The sequence below is a fragment of the Ischnura elegans genome, chromosome 3 (genome assembly GCF_921293095.1).
Source record: "Ischnura elegans chromosome 3, ioIscEleg1.1, whole genome shotgun sequence".
Taxonomy (NCBI): domain Eukaryota; kingdom Metazoa; phylum Arthropoda; class Insecta; order Odonata; family Coenagrionidae; genus Ischnura; species Ischnura elegans.
Window position 1 is genome coordinate 26,841,055 of NC_060248.1, and position 23,331 is coordinate 26,864,385.

General features: G+C 38.6%; 1 protein-coding gene across 2 annotated transcripts in view; it reads left to right on the plus strand.

The window, feature by feature from the left end:
• The first annotated feature begins 17,540 nt into the window (after window positions 1-17,540).
• The window catches only part of LOC124155582 (tyrosine-protein kinase transmembrane receptor Ror-like), a 51,515-nt gene continuing 45,724 nt past the window's right edge, over window positions 17,541-23,331 (plus strand). For both annotated transcript variants that reach the window (XM_046529535.1, XM_046529536.1), the window contains exon 1: window positions 17,541-17,881. In XM_046529535.1, the coding sequence (XP_046385491.1) occupies window positions 17,812-17,881 (70 nt within the window). In that variant the 5' untranslated portion in view covers window positions 17,541-17,811. The remainder of the gene's footprint in view (window positions 17,882-23,331) is intronic.

Here is a 23,331-nt window from a genome sequence, read left to right on the forward strand (position 1 = left end):
CTCAGCCCTTGATGGGTTTTTCTTGCTGCCCTAATGCACTGCAAGAGTTTAATACTAGCTAGCCGTATGCAAGTCACGTGATTCAATACCACGTTACCATTGAGACGCTCGAGGTATGTTTGGTTGAGACTGAAGTCGTGACGTCACTCGTGACGTGGCCCCAACTAATCCTTACTCTACGGTACATATAATTATACAATGCAAATTTTACGAGTGCTGTGAACATTTTATTATTACTCTCGCTGAAAATAATATCTAAAACTTGCTTAGGTGCTTATGTTTTCTAATGTTCAAAAATATTCTGATCGTATAAATTTTGTAAAGCATCACGAGCGAGGAATGTGAAACTTAAGCTGAGGGTAGGTGGTGAAAAACTTGAGCAGGTTGAGCAGCTCAACTATTTAGGCAGTACTTTAGAGGAAAACGGATGCAGTAGTAAGGACATCAGGAAGAGAATTTCATTAGCGAAGAAGGCGTTCTTGAACAGGAAGGAGCTTCTAAGAGGTTCGCTATGTAAGAATTTAAAGAAAATTTTAGCGAAGAGTCTAATATGGAGTGTAGCGCTTTACCGTGAAGAAACGTGGACACTTGGGAAGGAGGACGAGAGAAGATTGGAGGCATTCGAGATGTGGGTGTGGAGAAGTAAGGAGTAGGTGAAGTAGACGGAGAGGAGGAGGAACGATGAAGTGCTGGACTTGGTGGGTGAGGTGAGGCAGCTTTTAGATGAGATACGGAGGTGACAGAAGTTATGGATGGAGCGAGTACTTAGCGGGGAGGGGATGTTGAAAACAGTTTTAGAGGGTAGAATGTTAGGGAAACGAGAAAGAGGAAGGAATAGAATAGGATTTTTAGATAGAATGAAAGAGAGCAGGCTTTTGTGAATTGAAGAGGGAAGTGGTTCATTGGGAGGTAGGATCCCAGATTACATAATTTGTACTACATGGAAACCTACCTTAATCGGTAGATTACTTTAACAATAATAATAAATAATGTTCATGTTTTCTTTAATCTGCAAGAAAATTCATTTATTCATTTTTTCAAATTACATTGTTAGTTAAGTTAGGGTACATGTTCTTATTCTCGCTCTGCATTATTATCTTTTTTTCTTTTTCTTTTTAATTTTGAGCTTCGGTTTCATTTCATTACTGATTTTAAAACTCCGTAAAAAATTGCTAATTTGCTAGGAAGAACCTTTTGGAAGAATATGTTATCGGTTGTCAATAAACCGTGACAGTTTCCCTATTAATATCACAGTATATTCTCAGATTAATCTCTTCATAGAAATTCTATTTTGCAAAATATAGTGCATTTATTTACTTTGAAGGTAAATTAAAAGTCGCGTCGTTGATAAAGATTAACTGTCTGTTCATTTGTTGTAGCTACCATCGATGGCTTGTATGAACTATTTCATATATCACCTCTTTCCTCCGGTCGTCTATTAGAGTAATAACTCAAATTTTAAAAGCAAATACTAGGGTGAGCCTCCATTTCTTTCTAATATTACTATCTATAAAAATAACTCCTCGCTTATGTTTACCGGAAAACTCAAGATTATACTCGGTGATTTTATACCAGCATGTAACGTCTCCCATATTTATAGCCATTTGGGCATAATGGTTATTGAGGACTTAGATATACTGTTTTTAGATATTTTTATAGTTGCAGCATTCAATCATGGTTGAAAATAGTGGTGGAAGAGGAGACTGAAGGCTCAAGTTTCAAGTATTTTTCCTGAAATTTCGAATGCATAGCTGGAAACGTCAACAAACGAGGAAGGGTATTCACCCATTGTCTTGGGTGTTTTTCTTGGATCTCTCGAAAGCTTTTGGCTTGTTATGACTTCATCATTCTTCCGCGCCACATACGGAGATATTATTGTGTTTATTTCTACTTTAGCTAACATTTTTATGCATGTGCAGAGAAAAATAACCATAAAATTATAATGCTTGAAACGGATGGCCATATATTAATACGTAATCATTGCGTGGTGTATTTATGCCTTTCTTCTTTACGTGTTTGATTTTCTGTAGCTGTAGTATGGTGAGGATGGAGAATTATTACGTTGCCATTTTTTGTCAGGTGCTCGGTAACCACGAACCCTATATGCTTTCAAAGCGGCCTACATGTATGGTCTGAAGATTTTTCGATCGTTAATTAACTTGCGTGGAGTGTTCGAAGGGTGGAAAATCCTCCTGTAGAAAAAGTGTTGATGCTGAAGGAGTATTCATGGAAGACAATAAGAGTTTTGCAGCGATACCTCGAATAAATTTCTTTAAATAAATATATTCTCTTAACCTAGAATATCCTATATTTCTTATACGAGTTACCTACTATAGGTTTGAAGTTAACTCTTAGGTTTCTTTTTTACTTTATCCGCCGCTTATGCCTGAAGTGATGTGGGTATAGGGAGCAATGGGTAAGTGATGGCTATGCGGTTTGTGTGAGGGTGGAGACGTTGAAGGAGGGCAGAGAGAAGATTTGGAAAGAGAGAGGGCGTTGAAGGTATGTTACGGGTGTCTCCCATCAAACAACCACTCACTCTCCGACTTCTTCCATTCCTTCTCTCCCGAGCAGTGTGCCGACGAAACATAAGATTCATATCGCACACAGGGGCCGAGAGACACTCGCTGGAGTCCTGCGGAGGGCGGGGGAGAGGGAAAGAAAGAAGAGGAACACTCGGAGGGGATAGGAGATGGACGTTGAGGGGGAGGAGGTTACGAGTTGGCCTAAGATAGCGATGGGTGCTTTTGGGCGATAGCCTAAAAACATCTTTCTTCGGGTTCCACTGGTCTAGGATTTCTACAATCGATGATTGATTTATGACGAAGGTTATTGTGCATATTTATTTCATCCACCATATTAATCGCAGCGTCAGCAAATTATGATGGAATAAAAAACAATAAATGGTAGTATTTATCGGTGAGTACAGTGATGATTTATGCCGGTCGATTTTATATAAATTTTATGATGCATACATTTATGTAGTGGCAATTGATTTTATATCATTAAATAAAAATACTTTGTTCTATTCCACACTTTATTTTAAATAGTACGCCCGGGTTTCTGCATATTATGCTATCATCGGGTAACATGGTATGCAGAAACCCGGGTCGTACTATTTAAAATAAAGTGTGGAATTGAACAAAGTATTTTTATTTTATGATGAAGCAGTTCCACAAATTAACGCCGGATACCGTGTCTTATATGATTTAATATCTCTCTGAATCTGATCTTTCGAGAAACTCCATTCTTTCGCAGAATCAATCCAGTTTGTTGTGCATGTACAATATTGCGGATAATGATGAGGAATTTTAATAAATTCGGGTAAATTATTTATTTCTTTATGTCTCTACCTAGATTTCAAAGTCACTTGTGGCATAGCTGTGCTCAATTCAAAGTTCTTCTACGAGAACATATTTATATCTTAAATTTTATCTGCCTACATATTGTATTGATTGATATGGAATCGTGTATAGATTTTTTTAATTTTTCCATGGGTCTCTGTAAAGTTATAAGTAAGAATGTGGTGAATAGGATATCCCGTAAATTACGAAATAAATAAAATTAATAATATCGCATCATAACTATCAACCAATAATAAGAACATAGCAGTCATTAGAGCATTCTTAATATAATCACTGCTTAATAATCACTGATAAGTTTTTGGCCAAAATGACCTTGCATAACTATCTTTCAGTAAGTTGAATCAATATTTATGTTCATACAACAAATGTGAACACAAGAAATCTCAATAACCCCTGACAAGACTGGTCTTAAAGTTTTTTTTTCCAATTGCTAATGCTTTTACGTTGTCCATAATAAAACTGGTATCCTTCAGCAGCATAAGCAATAACTTGAGGATTTATTTATGAGCAAGCTTCATACTGTCTTAAACTTTGGTTTGAATCCACATTTTTTTAAACCCGGGTCAGATTTGGAAGTTAACAGTTTGAATTTTAAATTTAGTTTCATTATGAACTTCAGCAACAAGTTTTGCTATAGCATATTGATCTAAGTGTCTGCTCTGATCACCTGCTTGCATTGCTTTGTTCATGTGTCTTTATAAGTTTTCCTTTTTCGTTGTCATATCTGCGATCACGGTTTTGCATACGACCCACTAAATCTCGTCAGTCTGTAAATGTTCCTATCATTTCTTGCTTATCAGAAGGTCTGTTATTTTAAACACTTGCACAAAGGCATTCATCCATAGAATCATATTCCTCTGTTCCTTTATTGTAAATCTGCACTTTAATGATGCTGTAATTGTCCAAGATTAATTCAATGAAGACATTTTCCTTCACAATCAATTATAGTTGAACACTCATTATTACTGGCTCATTGACTTAATTCCGGCTCTGCCTCTGTTATAATGATGCAGTACCTTCAGATAACTCGAATGCGTGACGAATTATTCATGCATGCGTAAATTTCGGTTTTTGTTGTTTCATTTTGTTGGTCGACAGTTGTCCTCAAAGTTGGCGATCACCGTTCTGTATCTAATGCTCCCTTAGGGCTGGTCATCGATGAGATATGAGACGCAAGCCGTAAGGAAATTATATTCCACAGTGGACATTAACCGTTGGAAGTAAGCCGTTAAAAGTTAGAAAATGGGCGATGTTTACTCTTACGTCTTACTACGACTTATGAATAGCCAGACAGAGCGCGTCATAAACACGACTACGGTCAGTAAAGGGCCACGCCAATGCGGACGTGTGTGGTGGGTGCTTCAGTTGGCCGCAGTTCAAGGAATTAATACTTCGGGAAATGCATGGCGTATGTATCTTAAGTAAAAAATATCGTAGTGAATATTTTTTATGCTTCAATTTGTGTGAATATGAACATTATATTAATTACTTTAGTAGTTTGATGTTAACTAGCTCATCAGAATTGAGAATAAACATCAACATTCTAAGTAAATAGCACCGATAATACTTATATCAGATCGCGCGATGTGGTTTTAAACACTGAAAAATTAGATATTTATATATATTAGTTATACAGAGGTATATTAAGTGTATTGAGCGTGGAAGAATACATTTTGCAAAAGGTAACTTAGCAAACTTCAATCTTGCGAAAAAAACGCGAAATTCTCCTGTGCCAGATATAGCACCGGAACTCAATTCTTTCCGTCTGCGCCTTGATTTTGAATTTCTTTTTTACGGCCTTACGGCTTATGTCTGCTTATGCCCCATTGTGGAACAGGCCTTAGCTGTCCGTTCCACAGTACCTACTCAAAACGTAACATGATGCAGGGAAAACGAGAAATTGTAAAGCCTCTGAGTTCAGATCTCTACTCCTACCTTGACGAATGATTGTGGTCGCTGATTCTCAAATGGATCGGTGATTTATGGTCGGGATGGTTTATCAATGCAAGTAGTTGATGGTTTACTGTGTGCTGTACTTTTCCTTCTCATTCGAGCTGAAGGCGAAGATTGTAGGGAACATAGTACGGGAGACGCGTAAGTATTCGGTTGCGATTTCCACATTTGATCGTCTGTGGGTATGTATCTTTGCCTGAAGTGATCACAGTCTCGTATTCTGGAGAGAAGTTGAGGCTGAAAGGTATCATTGAGAAAGGCAATGAAACGATATTGCTTCTTACATTTCGTCAACTCCGTGGAAAAACAACTAGGTGTACCACTACTGAATATTCGTATTTGATCGAGGCTGAGAAAATGTATCGATTTATTTATGCAATTTAATACAGTTTTGGTAATCCAATAGATCGAACACGTGGCTGCTTATTTAAGGGTTCACGCTTACTGATAACCACCGAAACAATACGTTGCAAGGCAGCCTATGTGTAAGATAAATTTTAAAATGTGATATGTTACTAATAATTCCATTTTAATAAGAACAGAAAAATATAATATGGGATAACTACCCTAATATGTATCTATTATTTTAAATAAAGTTGGCCAATACCATGAAGATTTCACAATAGAAGAATTATGTCATTTTGCTATCACTGTTTTATTCCCTTAGGTATATTGTGCGTGACATATTCTGATGGTATGTTTATTTTTAATTTTCAACTCTTATCGAATATTTTTTCACAATTACTCTACTAAAAAAAGTAATATGATGTTTGTTCAGCAGAATGTAAAAAACACCTTAAGCACACGACTATTTTTAAATTGGTGCCCTTAGGGGTATTGTACCCAGAGCTAATAAATATTATTATTATTAAGATGGGCTGTTGACTTTTGCCAAGCGCGACTCTGCTACTCGCTGGTCTTTTGCATTGGCCTTGCGCGATTGGTTCTGGTGTAGGTACCTGTAGTGACTGATTATTTACCTCAGCGAGCAGTTCTTCCTACTCGAATTGATGAATTGGAGCTCCAATGACGTCACCAACTCATGAAAAGTGGGCGGAAAATTAGTTTTTTTATTAAAACCAATGAGATAATGCGTAAATGAAAATATTTTTAGGCGGCTCGCTCGAGGGAAACGAATACGGCTTTAAGGACATAAGGAAGATAATGGCCCCTGCAAATAAGGCGTTCATGAATAAATGGAGCTTATGAGAGGCAGTGGCGTAGCGAGGGAAGGGGTTTGGGGGATAAAACCTCCCCCAGAGCTCAGAGAAGCTTTTAAGTTGAATCAATTTTACTTCATTTGATTAATATACTTATAGAAGAGTGTAAGGATTAATAACATATCCCTCAGAAAGCCATAAAACTCACCATTTTGAACCATTTATCTTAAAAAATTTCTGGGAGAGGGCCCCTGCACCTCCCGCTTATCCTGGCGGGTATACCACACATCCCAGGTCTAGTTGCGCCGAAAACCCCCCTAGCCTTAATTCCTAACTGCGCCCCAGATGAGAGGATCGCTATGCAAGGGTTTAAAGAGAAAGTTAATGAAGAGTCTGATCTGGAGTGTAGCGCTCGGTGCGGAAACATGGGCACTGAAGAAGGAGGATGGGGAAAGACTAGGAGCGTTAGGAATTTAAGTTTGGAAGAGTATCGAGAAGGTGAAGTAGACGGAGAGGAGGAGGAACGAAGTGCTGGATAAGTATGGTGGGTGAGGGGAGAAAGCATCTAGATGCGACACGGAGGAGACAGACGGTTTGGACGGAGGGAGTACTGAACGGGGAGGGGTTGTTGAAAACAATGTCAGAGGGAAGAATGTTGGGTATGCGAGAGAGAAGAAGGAGAGAATGGGATTTATAGATAGAGTGAATGAGAATAGTCATGATAGTGAATTGAAGAGGAAAATACAAGTGGAGAGGTGAGACAGACCGATATAATCTGCAGAATGGTCCACACAAACCCATCTTAACCGATTGAATACTTTAGAAACAATAACTTCTCTTACTTATCTAAAGACTATATCTATCAAATTCTTTCAACGAAATGCGATTTGAGGTCTGAGTGAACGACTCCATACCCCGAACGGACGGCCCTGTCCCTCTCTGTAAAATGTGAGTGAAAGAAGAAGGGTATAGGGAACAGAGGAGGGGGTGTGTGCTTGATTTTTTCCTCATACGGTCGTTAGTTTGTGTGTACGTAATATGTGTACGTGAGACCCACACCACCTGCGTGCATTCTTGGAGCAGGGCCGCTGGTGGAGGAGGGGGGAGTGAAAGATAGGATCCCCCCTTCTCTCATCTCTCTCGTCGCTCCTTCCCAATACAAACACGCCCTCAAAAACCATCGGAGACCCTTACCAACTGCTGTTCCTATTCAAAACAACCCGCTCCCGACACACCATCCTCTCCCCCTCTTTACTTTTTACCACCTCTCCGGCACCCTTCGTGAACCTCGAGAGAAAAGAGGGTGCCCTTCCATTTTAGCGGCTATACTCGAAGCATTTCGATAAGGGCCTCGTGACCGCATCAGTTTGCGCAGTCAAGGGTGAAATGATATGTCGGGGAACACTTACCCTTCGAGTATTTTTCAGAAATAGCAATTTGTTGTCATGAATTTATTTTCATGATTTCTGTGTGATAAAATTATGAAATTCCTACGTAACGGCCATTTATTAAATAATTTTGCAGTAAATCGCTAATTTTGTGTCATGTTAATTTGCAGGCCGCATGAGGATCGAAAGAGGCGAAAACATGACGTCCTAGAGGAATGTGCTATAACCGGTCAATAAATAAACCTACTGCAGTAGATGAAGATGCTTAGTTTCCTAAGGAAAGAATGTGTTACGAGAGATATAGAATTTAATCTGACTACAGATACCAAAGCTTTCGCAACATTTATTGGGTGCCCCCTTGACACTCATTAATGTCCATTCTTTATTCTTAGTTTGACAGTTTGCGTGGTCAATGATGATAGGTAATATATGTAATTACGGGAAAAAAATCTTAGGGACAGATGGTCAAATTTTTCATTCGTGGTTGAATTTCTTTGAAGTGAAACTTGGAAGTGAAAAACAAAATATGTATTCTCTTTAGGTTTCTTACGTAGGTGTATCTATCTAGAAAGATTTGGAGGCCTAGATCGGGATATGTAAAATTGTGAAAATTGGTCAGTGTTCGTTATCAATTTTTTTCAAACGACTTTTCTTTGTCTGTCTTACTGAAATTTGGATCGAGTGAAATGTACGAATATTTATCGTCTTATAATTATCCTGAAACCATTTTTTATTGATTTTCTTTTTATATCGCTCAAATAGACTTTCGCCAGCCAGTAAATTATTTGGAGTCAACCGCAAAAGAAATGGAAATGATCATGCTTCTGACTTTCCGGATAATTTAAAGTGTAATCCGTTTTTTCACCAAGTGGAGCATCATCAGGTTCATATATTTATAGGAATTATTTCCACTCAATAATATGCCACTTAATTCAGGGTAAAAATCTTTTTTTTTGCCGTGGTTGCGATAGGTGGATTCAAAAAGGCATGATTATTGCCTTTTGCGCTAGTCATGGCGGTTGTTTGGGGGTTCAGCTATTGGATCCTCCAAACATGGGTGCACTTCCCAAGTTGCTTACGGTGAGGACATACCTTGCGTGTGTTTTTCAAAGTTATAATAATTTTGGCTGTGGATGGTTATCGTCAAGTGTGATAGATTGGACTGCCCCGGAGTGTCGTGAAATTTTGCTTGAAAGCATTTTGAAAGTATATCAAGGCTTTTTGCCTTTCTAAGTATTTTTCCAAAAGTATTGTTTTTGCATGATAATGTCTGGAAATCGCTTATTATTTACGAGTTTATGTTTTATGAGCTTGAAATTAACGTCATTTCCTAGAAATGGGATATTTTCTCAACGATTTAAGAGCAATGTTGTAGTACATTTGAAGGAATTGCAGAAGCGTTGATTTTAGACTAGTATTTCAATCTATTGCAGCCAATTCAATCTGTGTCAGAATTTAGACGAAGAACTTTAATTCTTTATTGATCCATTCATCAGCATACCGACGTTATTAAGGCATTTTAATCCATGCAAAAGGCGACGGGAAAGGTCCCTAGAGCACAGTATTGTAGAAGACTCTTAGAAGTTAGAAGCAGCGACAAGCTAACTTATTCAACGGCTGGATGTTGTGTGGTTGGACGATTATTTCTATTCCCAGCCTGTGGCTAGGCATCTCCAGTCCTGTTTACACGATGTACATATTCGCGCCATTAAAAGCGCCCTTAAAATTGCATCGGGTGAACTTATGCGAAGGTGTGAACAGATGTGGATTAAAATAGCCCCCGCTCTAATCTGGTCATTCGTTCAATCATCTATTCAGGCATCTACCCACGTTGGAGCACGCATATTGTAAACAGGGTTTAGGTGAATAAAATCGTCGGTATATTGACGATAGTCGTATTGAGACCAACGATTTGTGCTCTATGGAAAGGAAAATGGTACCATCAACGACATAAAGAAAATGGAATTCTTAGCAAAACGATATGGTGTACTAATGTGCCCAGAATTTTCTCTAAGACCCAAAATCGTTGTTCATTGAAATAATTCGGCAGATGGGAGGAAAAGATATGACGTAAAAATATCTTCCTCATTCTGCCATTCCCTCTTCTTTTGAAAATTACAAAAACGCGGAAGTTACCATCCACTTTTGATGAGTTTGTGACGTCTTTAGAGTGACGACTCATTAACCCGTTCCCAGAGAACCGCACATTGAAGTAATGAATCTTTCTCGAAAGTGTGATCAAAACGAACCACGAGAGATCGATGCGCGAGTGCCAGAAGTGACTGAGACGCGGTGACGCGCTCGGCAGAAGTCGATGACGTCATTAACTTATGTGCGAAAGGACCGTTAGGACGTCGATATTTTTTGCTGCGAATAGTTCGAAAATGAGCTGACAAATCGAAAAACGGAGGAAAACGGGTATCTTTATTTTTCAATCTCTCTTGCAATCAGCCAATAAAATAATTGGTGAACAAGCCTATTGCGCCGAATGAATAAGAGAATCTCTGGAACGATTTCACGAGTTGACAAATGAGCTTCGGAATACGCACTCGACCTAGTTCTTATTCCGCACCAGCATTCTTACAATCGTTAACAATGTTTTCCAATGTACTATCATGCTCATCTTTCTGCCCCAGTTTGCGATGTGAATCGCTTCTTGTGTATCTTTCCATAGATTTGATACGTAAAGACGACACGAAACCTTATGTATGTACCTTCTATATTACTAATTTGTTAAATTAATGTATGCCGTATGATTAAGACGTAACCATGAAGAATGGCTTTAAAATATTCGCGTTGGCTGATATGTATCTGCCCTTGGAAGTTTTTTCCCATTGTAATCCAGAACTATTTTGTATCCATCCAGATTAATTTTGCAACTATTACTTGCGCATCTGCTTATATGATCATGAACGGAAATGCCATTTTTGATTCAGTTTATTTCGTAACCTTTCATTCTTGATGATCGTTTTTCTCCTCTACCTCAGTCATTGGTCTTTTATGTGTCTAATAGCACCTAGTTATCACTATCCTAAGTACCCGAAATCCGTCCTCTTCCTACGGTAGAAATGGGTCCTCTCTCTAACTTAGTCATCCTAGTTATTTTTTTTTAGATCCAGAAACATTATTTGATTATTTATTGAGAATATTCGTTTATGGGACAAAATCTAACTTTCCTTTCGCCAATTTCCCTATTTAGTTTGCAGTTTTACCTTGGCAAGGAGCTGATCTGTTGACATGGACTTGGTTTAGCGATATTTTTGGCTTCGAAACAATCGCATTAGTTAGTCAGATATATAATTTATGCGCATTAAAAATGGTTATTTATAATTTGCGGTTTCCTGTTGTAAGAACCATGCTTTTCGTCATTTCAGTGAAAATGGATTTTGTTACTTTTGCCGATTCGAGACATTTGAATCTAATAATGGGCATTTTAAAGTGGCATTCCCTTTTAACTATTGCAATCCATATTATTAATATGATTCAAGGTTAAGATGAAGACTGTTTCTGTTTTATGCGTCGATTTATCAGTATTTACGGAAATATATAAGAGTACTATAATGCATGCATCACTGTGCGCATGGTTATGTGAAAACGAGAGTGGGTAATTAAGAAAGGACGTGGGTGAAAGAAAATGGAAAAGTCGATTGAAAAATTTGCGTTTTTGATGTGAAAGCTGGAGCTTGAATTGCTACCGTATTTGTAAGTTTTTCTTCTCAACTGTCCATGAATCGAACGTAACCAGAAATAAATGCCTGTTTCAAAACTGAAAACATTTTATTACCAGAAATATGAAGGCGTAATGTTAGAATTGGTGCTTGCTGTTGAGTAGGAATATATATATATATTTGGATTTTAAGGTGACTTACGTGTGCCTCGCAAATAAGTTAGAGTCTCATAGTAATCTGTTCCTATTTTTTTCCTTCCTGCTCACCATCGGTTTTCCGATTTCTCGAATAGAGGGTCCTTTTCATGGGTCTCACTATCACGAGGAGAGGACGGAGGTCAGCCACTTGATGCAGATGTGGTGGGAGGGGAGGCATGGGACAGATGTGAAGCCGGTCAAGGGAAGGACGAGTGATGTGTACAACGATCGGGTCGAAGTATAGTTTCGGAGATCTCGGGAGGGCAAATGATGCTCGGCGTTTGGGCGTCCCTTGAAGGGTGCTTGTTGGCGGTGACGAGACCAAGTGTGGAGGGACCTTGTAAGATCCCGTGAGCACTTTTCCAATTCATATAGCAAACAAACATTCATCTTTGGCCATTAATTTATATCTGTAAAATTTATTGTAGAAGTTATTTTTCTTTAGTATCGCAGTCCGAAGATTGGTATACCGCCACTCTCCATGCTGGTTATTGATAAATGAAACTGCAAAACCCTGCCAAACACCTTAGAGGAACCGTGGAGCCCATGTCGTCTTCAAGTGTTGAAGTTCTTGAGTTTAATTCTCTTGGTCGAAAATAGTTTTTGCCTGGTGGTCTTAAATAGGTCAGGTTGGCGATTTCCGCTGAAAAACGAAAATTGTCAAGGCACTCATTCTCTGAGGACGATAAAATAGCTATCGAATCGTCCGCACTGAGCCTAATCTGACCCTGTTGGAAACCCAAGATACTTCGTCTAACTTACCGGGAAGACTAGAAGTCTATTTCAGGGTTGTTTTGGTTAGAGTGAATAGGGAATGTTAGGGAATACATGAGTTCTCAAAAACAATTGAAGAAGGAGACATTGATAAAGACTTGTAAATGGTAAAAGTTAGACGGGAAAAAACGCGGTGCAGCGGAGAAAATTTTTATAGAAAAAATTCATTAAATAAACCAGTTCAGTTTTATAAGTTCATCCATTGGAAAGGTGGTGTTGCACTACCTCTTGCATCTCTCAGCCCATGTTAGGAGTTTCCGCTGAACTGGAAAACCTGAAAAATTCATTAAATTTTCAAAGTTTTACTAATGGGAAGGTTGGGTTTTCTGATGTATATCTAGTACAAACATAATTATGTCTTTGCGTTTATGTAGAATTATATTAAATTTGTCATTATCTATGTCATTTCTAACCAATACATCACATTGATTATTATGGCAACTGAGAGAAATATTGTAGCCGTAGGTTTTTCTCAAATTTCGTCTTAATTTATCTCTTGCTAGGTGATTGCGCGAAATTTCAAGTGTAAATATGAAAGTAGTTAGTTGGTCGTGAAAACATGGGAAGTTAGAAAAGTCATGGCATCCAAACTCTCGAAAACAACGGACACCCTGCCATCTCGATGCTCTGCGGTAGAGGGGATCACGATAAATAATTATAGAATAGATTGCGCTATGTATGGATGCAATTGTGAAATTATTTTATTAGACCATTATTAGTAATAGTTAGTTTTGAGTGTGAATTGAGGAAACTCAGGCACAAAAATTGAATTGATGGTTGCTTTACGTAATGAAGGCGGGAGATTGGGGGCATGTTTTCCTCTTCCTTCCATTTTCATCTTAAGATATTGGTTTATCTTTGTCTTCACAGTTTCTCCTTATTTGATAGTTAACTTATTTCTTCTGGTTAACCTTATGTTGATATTTTAACTCTCCGAAAATAATCTATTTTCTATTGGCGATAGGCAAGTAATTGGAAAAGGCGACCGCCAGCTGAAGTCATTTGCGCCGTTGGGAAGGAGGGATGGAGAGAAACAGGTCGTCGGCATTTGCCTGATCTTAATTTACTGTTGTGTCAAGGGGATCACGGCTTATCATCCCGTCCGTCGGACGAAATGCTGTACCTGTAAGACCGTCCTCATAGCACTCAAACACGGATCTGAAAAATGCCTTCACCGGCTCACGAGGTGAGAGGCAAACACTGAAGCCACTTCACCAAATCCAGTAGCCTTTATTACAGTGCGGGTGAGTCTTTTCAAGATCTAATCAGTGAGTATTATGGCCTTGTACGATGAGAAAGGCGGAAAAGAGGGGTGGATGAATTGATAGTGTGAATGTGGTAGGCTGCATGACGGGGTGATGAAAATCATGCGGTCGGAGACTGAAATCCTTCGGATGTGAAGATATAATTGTTCGCGTGAGAGAGTAGTTAACGATAGCCAATGGATGTCCTGAGGACATAGCCATGTGAGACCCACTATATATGTGCTATCACTTTTAAAAGTCTGTCTACTACCTACCGGCGTATTCTCTAGGACATTGTCCTCGGTTGACCTACCAGATGTTGCTAATGGTGAAAGCCATTGCTTGGTATTATAATGGATATTATGAACATCATTTATCAGACCAGTGTTTCAAGCTGGAAAAAAGTACTCATATCAGTGCATATGATGCATCATAATGTTAGACTTTTGTCCCAGATAAATTTTCTTCCATGATTGCAGGTATCCTGCGATGTTATTTTTCATTTCTCTCTTCTTTTCAACCTAAGGTTGGTTTGGATAATTGATGGTAGAACTCACCTCAGAAGAAGCCACAAGCGTGTGAATTTGACATATTCTAGGTATGGGGGTCAATCTATTTCCCTGGGCTGCCTCGCGCTTCGAAGATTTCGATAGGCAGGTAATAAGGAAGGGCGACCGACGGATAAAGTCATTAGCGCCGTTGGGGAGGAGGGATGGAGAGAAACCTGGCGTCGGCATTAGCCTAATCTTACTTTACTGCTGTACAAAGGGGATCACGGCTTATCATCCCGTCCGTCGGATCGTTTTGGGTTGTCCGAAGACTCCGCCTGGGATAGAAACCCCTTCGATCAGCATCCAAGCACTCTACCCGTTTGGTAACCACGTTCACCATTATTTTCTACGTGGAAGTAAGTTAGCTTGGAAATAGCCATGTGAGACGTACTATATATTTTAAAAGTCTGTCTATTGCCTACCGGTCTCTTCACTAGGGCGGATGCGGGACGTATGGATATACTTCAAGAATGCTGTGGGACTGTGGGAGTACCTTCCTGAACATAAGTAGGGAATAAGTCAAACTGGCTCTTACAGGCTATAAAGGGTGTAGGCTACACCCGAAAACGAAGTGTTATGATAAATTTATTATTATTACAGTATTCTACCGATTAAGTTAGGTTTCCATGGAGTATTAAAGAAGTGATCTGGGAGCCTCCCTTACTTCCAGCGCTACCTTCTTCAATTCCCTGTAAGGTCTACTCCCTTTCAATCTATCTAAAAATCCTATTCTTTTCCTTCCCCTCCTTCGTTTCCCTAACATTCTACCCTGTAACACCATTTTCAACATGCCCTCCCCGCTAAGGATTCGCTCCATCCATACATTCTGTCTCCTCCGTACCTCATCTGAAAGCTGCCTCTCCTCGCCAACCATATCCAGCACTTCGTCGTTCCTTTTCCTCTCCGTCCATTTCACCTTCTCCATTCTTCTCCATGCCCACATCTCGAATGCCTCCAATCTTCTCTCGTGTTCTTTCCTCAATTTCCACGTTTCCGCACCGTAGAGCGCTACACTCCAGATCAAACTCTTCACTAACCTTTTCTTTAAACTCTTACATAACGATCCTCTTAGAAGCTCCTTCCTGTTCATGAACGCTTCCTTCTCTAATGCTATTCTCTTCCTGATGTCCTTACTACTGTATCCGTTTTCCTCTAACGTACTGCCTAAATAGTTGAGCTGCTCAACCTGCTCAAGTTTTTCACCACCCACTTTTATCTTAAGTTACTCCTCCTCGCTCGTGATGCTTTACAAAACCGCATAACCTTAGTTTTCTTGTGATTAATCCTCATCCCATACTCCTCGCAACGCTCGTATAACGCATCCACTTGAGCGTGTTCGGCGGAAAATGAGGTTCTTTGCTCTGGCAGTGGGGACCGACTTTTGAAAGTGACAGCCAGGGCTCCTTATTTTTCGCGAATAAAAATCTTCGCGGCTTCATATTTTTTGCATTTTTATCGAATTGTGTTCGGCTCTTAGAACCAAATTCAAAAACTGCAAGCTTCAATGAGATCTCCATGAGTTTCATTCGGGAAAATCAAGGACCCCTAGTGAAAGTAAAGTATTAATGTTTGTCTGTTCATAGCGAAAGCGCTTGTGACGCCCTCCTGAGCTTGCGGGACCTTTTGATATGGCGTATTGGGGAGAGTGAGGGTTGACAAATCTGTCAATCACCATCGTGATTCATCGGGAGGAAGGAAGGATGTATGAGCAATGGTCAGAGTGGAAGAGGGATCGTCAGGATGGGAAACGGACCAGACGACGCATTGTGCGCACACAATGGAATCATAGAGCGGGGGTGGGAGGAGGCTTGGAAAGTGCAGCTGGGTGATGGGCAGGGGGAGCATTGGCGAATGTCGGAATTATTCCCCGAACCCCTCGGAAATTCATTTCATACCTATCAATCCAATGGCGATGAAGGGGCTGAGAACCCTTCCCTCCCTCATAAACGCGGAATATTAATACTAACTTAAGCGCAGTTCTTTGGATTAGTTTGATGAATAATAATGTGCGGGGGTATGCAGCGATACTGCTTCTATGAGATGGTGTTCGCATAAATTAAAATATAAAATATCAGGGGTTTAAGAGGATGGGGGCCGATAGGGACAGTCTCCCCCTCCCGAAACGAGGATGTTTTTACGCCACGGAGCCAATTACTGAGACGGGTGACGTCGCCACTCTGGTTCCAACATACCTTGAGGGCCTCAATGGTAACGCAGTATTGGGTCACGTGGCTTGCATATGCTAAACATCCAATCCATAACCGTAACTAGATTCTCAGATCGACAAAAACCTTACATAGGAGTTGAAGGAATAAAAACTTAGCTTTTTCCACATTGTAATTTATTATGACCGACCACGATTTCGTTTCAGCGTAACATTAATAAGGTCAAAGGACCTTAATAATGCTACGCCCGAATTCCCACGCTGGAAATCGATGCAAGGGTAGTTCTTAGTACCGCTCATTACGATCGGGAGGGAGTGGTGAATACATTTCATCAATTCCAAAATCCTTTCCGTGGATACGCAAATAGAATATTAATGACAGGCTGATGATACTTATCTCGAAAAGTGGGCGGTGAATCAAAATTCGAAAAAAAAATCCTGGGTCTCTTAGTTTTGATAAAGCAAACTTATTCGGCGGTAAATATTTTCAGAACCTTCCCACGAAGTCATTTTTGAGTAAAGAACTATCCGAGACGTACCTGAATAGCAGACCTTGTTTGGGGGAAAAGGGCATTTACACTTGACGTTTTTTCTCAAAGACTTTTCCTGACCCTCATATCGTTTTGAGATTACGCTATCGGAGGGTTGACCCTTGCGCACCCTATTCCGAAAATCGGCCTCGGGCCAATGATATCCTCTGGGATCGTCAAGGCGATCAGTGGTATAGTAAAATGTTTCGAACGAGGGAGACGACCCGGTGGGTTCTGAGAGAAGGGAGTTTGCCTGCTTATCACGTAGTGATGTATGTTTGCGTTAGTTAAGAGGATAGGGTAATGGTTGAGTGGTTTGACTTATGACGAGTTGGAGGCGGTAGTGAGGGGGAAAGGGTACGGAGACTGCGAAGATGAGGAGGGGATGCTCCCGCGCTGGAGAGGGGAGAAATTTACTCTCCCGAGAAGAGTGCGGGAGTTTCTCTGATTGGTCGAGACCTCTCCATCCACTGCGCATGCGTCCTTTGACCCCTTCCGCGCGCTGCGTTGCTTGCTCTATCTGACGCGGCAGTTGGAAAAGTTTGCCCGTGAGTCCAAGTCGACGTTTTATAAGTTCTGCGGTCGCGGTGTGTATTATCCCCACCTGTGTTCTTCCATGTGTTGGTTTGTTCCACGCCGCCTAATTTGAACCGTCACGAGGATTTTTATTTAGCGTGTGATCAGTTGGTTTTTATTGACTCCGTTGACCGAGGATTTTTCCATCGTCGTCTGTCTTATTTGCCGTTTCTCTGGATGTGACGATCGATTGTGAGATGAAGTGCCGATTATAGTTTTGTGATTTCGTCGGTCGGCTGGGATGGCGAGGGAAAGGGTTGGCCGGAGGCGCCAGGCGCCAGAGAGGAATGAACGAGGCGCCGAGTCAAAGAGTAAGTGATCACTACCATTTTAGAAAGCTAATAAAATGGATCATATGGAACCGAACTCCTTCACTACGATCCAACTATTCATATTTTCTGAAAGAGCCAAAAATGGAGCCGGTGAACTACTCAGACGTAAAAAAACTTAGAGCATTTCCTTCATTAGTCTCTGTGTTGGTCCCTCGACTCGAGGAGAGGAAACACACGGTTTATTTGGAAAAAAATATTAATTTTTTTAAATGCCGCAGCATGATTTTCCTGTTACATCATGTTGATAAAATTATGACTCTCCCATATTACGTAGACATTTTTCATGTTCCCTCGTTGGTTAAAAAATTTTCTTATCCAATAATACTGCATTTGAATTCAACAGGATGGTTCATAATTTATTACTACCATGGTTAAAATTACACTCGATGGAAGATCCTTTTCCGGAATTTTAAGGAGATTCTGCAGATACTTATATACATAAATAAAAATTTGATTGCTTGTAACTCTTCTCGGATATCTTTATCGGCGTTGAGGAGTAGTAAATAGGCATTTTGAGGTAATATAGTACCGAAAGATATTTTTATATTTACTACATATTTAGAATTTCAGCGACGGTCAAATCATTTTCTTTTAAGCATATACGTTTTTGGATAAATTTAGGTTACGCTGTCAAATATGTTCATTTATGCTATGCAGAATAAACTTATTTGAATTCAATTGATTCGGCTTTTACTTTGTGAAAATCCATGTTGAAATTAAAATACACAATCTTGGTAACTTTTCACTGGAAAATTATTTATTCCTCAACGTCGAAACGCGTCGTGCCAACCAATAAATAAATTTCCAGTGAAAAGTTACCAAGATTGTGTATTTTCATTTCAATAAACTTATTTATTTATGCATTCATTATTTTCTTATACCAGCTGCGTTTTGTTTCGCTGGTGGCATTTATTTAAGTCAAATTAACGTAATGAATGCACAATTTATTAGAATTTCCTGCGTTGCACTGTACGAATGATTAAACCTTTGGCCACGGGTTATTCGCTCTCTAGGTTTTTCTTTGATGGTTAGGTTATATTGGGCGAAGGTTAGTTCTTTAAACTTTGCATTAATTTTCTTAGCAAGTCAGTAATATGTTCACAGAGCTCTCAGGATATTTAAATATCACTTTTTACTATTGTCTGAATAGTGTAATTAATCAGTAATAGCTGCAATTATCGAAATCGATTACTTTTTCGGTATCGCAAAATTCAGTTTTCTTTTGGCCTTATCTGTTATGGTGGACTAAATTTACGATTGAAGTTTCAGTTGCTTGTCCTACGATCTCAATGAGTTTCATTGTTTTTTTTCTGCATCGTAACTTGCTCCCAATTTGCCTGTTTTATTGACCAAGAAAAAATATGTATTTTATGCGTTAAAGGATGAAGTAGTATAATTGAGGTGATTACTTATTCCTTTAAGGAGTAAATATTTGATTGCAGCTGCTACTAGAACTTACGGACTTCTAATGTTATCTTATTTCTCATGATTTTCCTTCTTCGACAAAAGCTCTTCTCTCATTTCCATATCCTATTGGACGCTGTATCAAATATGACGGACGGAAGCCATTTTATATTATTTTGGCGCCAACTTTGTGATCTTGTAACAGACAACCCGCTGGTATTCCTTCTGATGTGAAGTATTGCTTGGTTTTGTATACGTACAGTAAAAATGACTGGATATTGCAACATAATGTTTATCAGGATCAGTTTGTTTGTATTTCTCCTGTAAAAAGAAAACGATAGACATGAATTTTAATGAAACGAGTCTTAGACATCTAACGATGGGTGGGTCAACCTTTTAAACCTTTCATAATTTTGTCATTTTATGTATTTACTGGGTCAAAAACAACTTATCTCGTATTATTAATACCTGATTCTGTCCCTACGCCAATTTTAAATAGAGGTAAGTACCTTTGAAGCACCGTATTATTGCTCATAGAGACATCCATAAAACAAGGTTCTTTCATCATAGTACTCCTTATTCATTCAATAATGATAACTATTAAGTAATAATTCTTATGGGTGCGCCAACAGTTCTGTGTGTTTCATCTTGCGTTTGACTTTGTATTAGATTTTATTGCGAGTTTTTTTAATAAAGCTTTTCGTTAGGCTCCTTTCTACGTAAACCTCAACTTTAAACATTGGCCAACGTCGAACGCGCATTACTAATCTCACCAAATTTTTATATGCCATGGATTAGGGCTCTTTTGGAATTAATATTAAGTTTCATACGTCTCCCGCAATTAAAACAATTACGGTTGTATTTTTTTATGAAACAATATTTTCTAAGCAACGATTGCCCATACGTAGTTGATTTTGACACTTGTAATTCGCTAGCCTTCCTTATTACTGAACATACGATACAATTGTTTACTATTATGCGTAAAATTTAGAGCGATTTTTATTTTTCGTGTATAAATACCAGTAAAGGTTTCGAATTTTTAAAGTTTGAAATTGATCACGTTTCTAACAAATATTGTGATAAATTAAAACAGATGTTATGTAACTGCGATTTTAAAAAGTATTCATAGCCAGCTATTGTAAAAATGTTTGGGTTCATAAGTGGCATTGCTAAAAAAATCATTTGTGAAAACCAAGTATGTTAATGTAATGACTTGACGCTTTATTTCGTGGAAATATTCCTATGGGTTGTTATTAAAATATATGCTTTGTTATGAATCGCCTACTAAATATTTTGTAGACTAATGCTATGTGTATTTTAAATGTATTTATATGATGCTTGATGATGATGGGTTGACAATGATGTCCAACCCTCCGTAACACAGTGGCAACCGCAGGAACTTTGATTTGTACTGCTTTAATGGCATTTCCCTGGGGATTGTTGAAAATGTAAGGAGATTCAGTGAATTTCACAGCTGCTGTCGCTGGCAATAATATCCGCTTATTATTTGTAGCTGACTTAAATTTGTTTAGAATAGGGATACATATTTTCCAGAAAATGGTTGATTTTTCCTTCCAAGTTTCTTAATGAAATTCCCACCCCTTAGGAAGATAGTAAATTTGTTTGAAACTTCGGCGAAAAATCAAATACTTTTCATTATTTGCCAACTCCCGCGAACACCTTCGCATATTCCACGACTTCAAGGAGCTATAACATTTTTGTAGAAATTGACATCGGTGTTGACTTAAATTTTAACGATCACCATTGTTTTAGTTTTAGTTTTAGCTGTGTAAAATCTATTATTGATATTTAAAATTTTGAACCCACCCACTTGGGAAAGTTCTTGATAACAGCAAAGCGTGTATCATATACTTATTAAAAAGTCATATAGTGAGACAATTGCCCAGCGATTCTATTTTGCTGTCAAATCGAACGGAATTGTAGAGTATTGCAATGTGTACTTTTTAAAATTCTATATCTGATGCTTGATGATGGTACGATGACCATAAGGCCAACCCTGCGGATCGGAGTGGCAACGAGGGGAACTTGTATTTGTACTGATTGCATGGAAAACTTCATGGAGCAGCAATATCAACAGACGCTGGATATTATGCAGCCATGTGTTGTAATATATGGAGAAATTGGAGGAGGGCGGAAATTATGTCCGTAGGATATGTATTGAGGCAGCGGTTCCCAACCTTTTTTTCCTCCCTTACCCCTCTATATTCATATAACTAATATTGTACCCCCAAAAATATAACGTCCACATTTTATTACATAATTTCACTATGGGTTGGTGACACTTTTATTTATATATGATTTTAATAAATAGAAATTTTGTTTTAAATACCCCATACAATTAAAAATTAAAAAATAAATTATTTTCCTGGCTAATAATTTATTTTTTACTATTTTAAACTTTAGATTTTTTATTGTCCAGTTATAATTTATTTTGTTGTTATTATTTTTTTTACTTTTCTTGACCTTGTTTAATATATGATATAATATTTCTTGGAGTTTAGGTCATTTTAAAAATAAGTTTCAGCTAACGTTTCGATTTATTTTTAAATCATCATAAGGGCTATGTAAATAAATCGAAACGTTTGCTGAAACTTATTTTTAAAATGACCTAAACTCCAAGAAATATTATATCATTTATTTTGTTGCATAATTTACTTTTTTATTTTATTTTTATCTACTTTTACTGTATGTATACATGCATAATATATTTATGACTAAATATTGATTGAAATCTCCTTTAGTTTATTTCTACACATGAATATGCATAATAGGTTAACCGCCACAATCGCCAGGACACTATTAGGGAACGTAAGGTCCGCCATTACCGATTATTTTTGGCGTATCCCTGCGAACGCGTACCACAGGTTGGGGACCGCTGTAGTAAGGTTACTCTACGAAGGCGTCATGAGAAGAATGAGTTATTGGCAGTATCGGATTGTAATATTCCCAATCGTCCAAATTCCACTTCCATTTCGGCATGTCTTCATTTCCTGTGTTCTCCCATTGTCCGTTTGGAGCGGATGTGTGAGTGATGTGGCCGACCGAATCCAGCGTTTCATTTCGTTCCATGAGCATCCCGCGTCAGTGACTATTATCGCTTGCCCCCGGACCTTTCGTAGCAATCTCAACCTTGGGATAAGTTTATATTTGTGCTTGCCTATCGATGTTTACTACAAACGGCCGTCTTTAGAACTTCTATCTCCTCCCGTGCGGTAGAACTACTGGTATTTCGTAAAGATTTGACAAATACTGAAAGTTGGAACGCAAGTGCCTGCGTTATTTGCTCAGTGCCGACAGATTTCAGAGGTAAATATCCCCAAATTTTATTTCACATTTCTATGGTGCGTGTTGCTAAAATCTTGGAGGAATTATTCTCCGTCATTTTCGAAGTACTAACATATTATAGAGCTTTATATCTGTAACTTTGATTTCTCATATCAGTTGTGCTTGTATGTAAATTACGTGACGAATTCATGGAACGGATCGTTAGAATTCAGAATATGCCTCCTATGAATCTAATGTATCTTAATGAAGGACAGTATTTCATATAATCCGTTAGGAAGATAATAATTACCTAACCTTGAACGAGTTAGCTGAGCTGTCCACTAGTATTAAAGGGCGTTCTGATAGGGTGGGTTGAATGTGGACTTTTAAAGGAATTAGTGACAGAGAACATGAAATGACCATGGAAAATTACAGCTCCTCTGTGATATTATTTCAATAAATAAATTTTCATTGTTTTACCTCTCCATGCTGAAAAAAAGATTATCTTAAGTAGATCGAGAGACGCCCTCTCGATTTTAGAGTTCTTCCTAAATTTATTTTAGAGCCCTTCTCAAATGTGTGCCCAGAATATTTTGCTAATGTAAGATGCGATGCCATTAGAATTATAGCCGTAAGCAAGTATTATTAAATTAATGAAATTTTACTGATATTGAATGGCGTCCAATATTCAAATTAGGAACCATCTCCTAGGGGATTGGTGTAATTTATTCGAGCTTTGA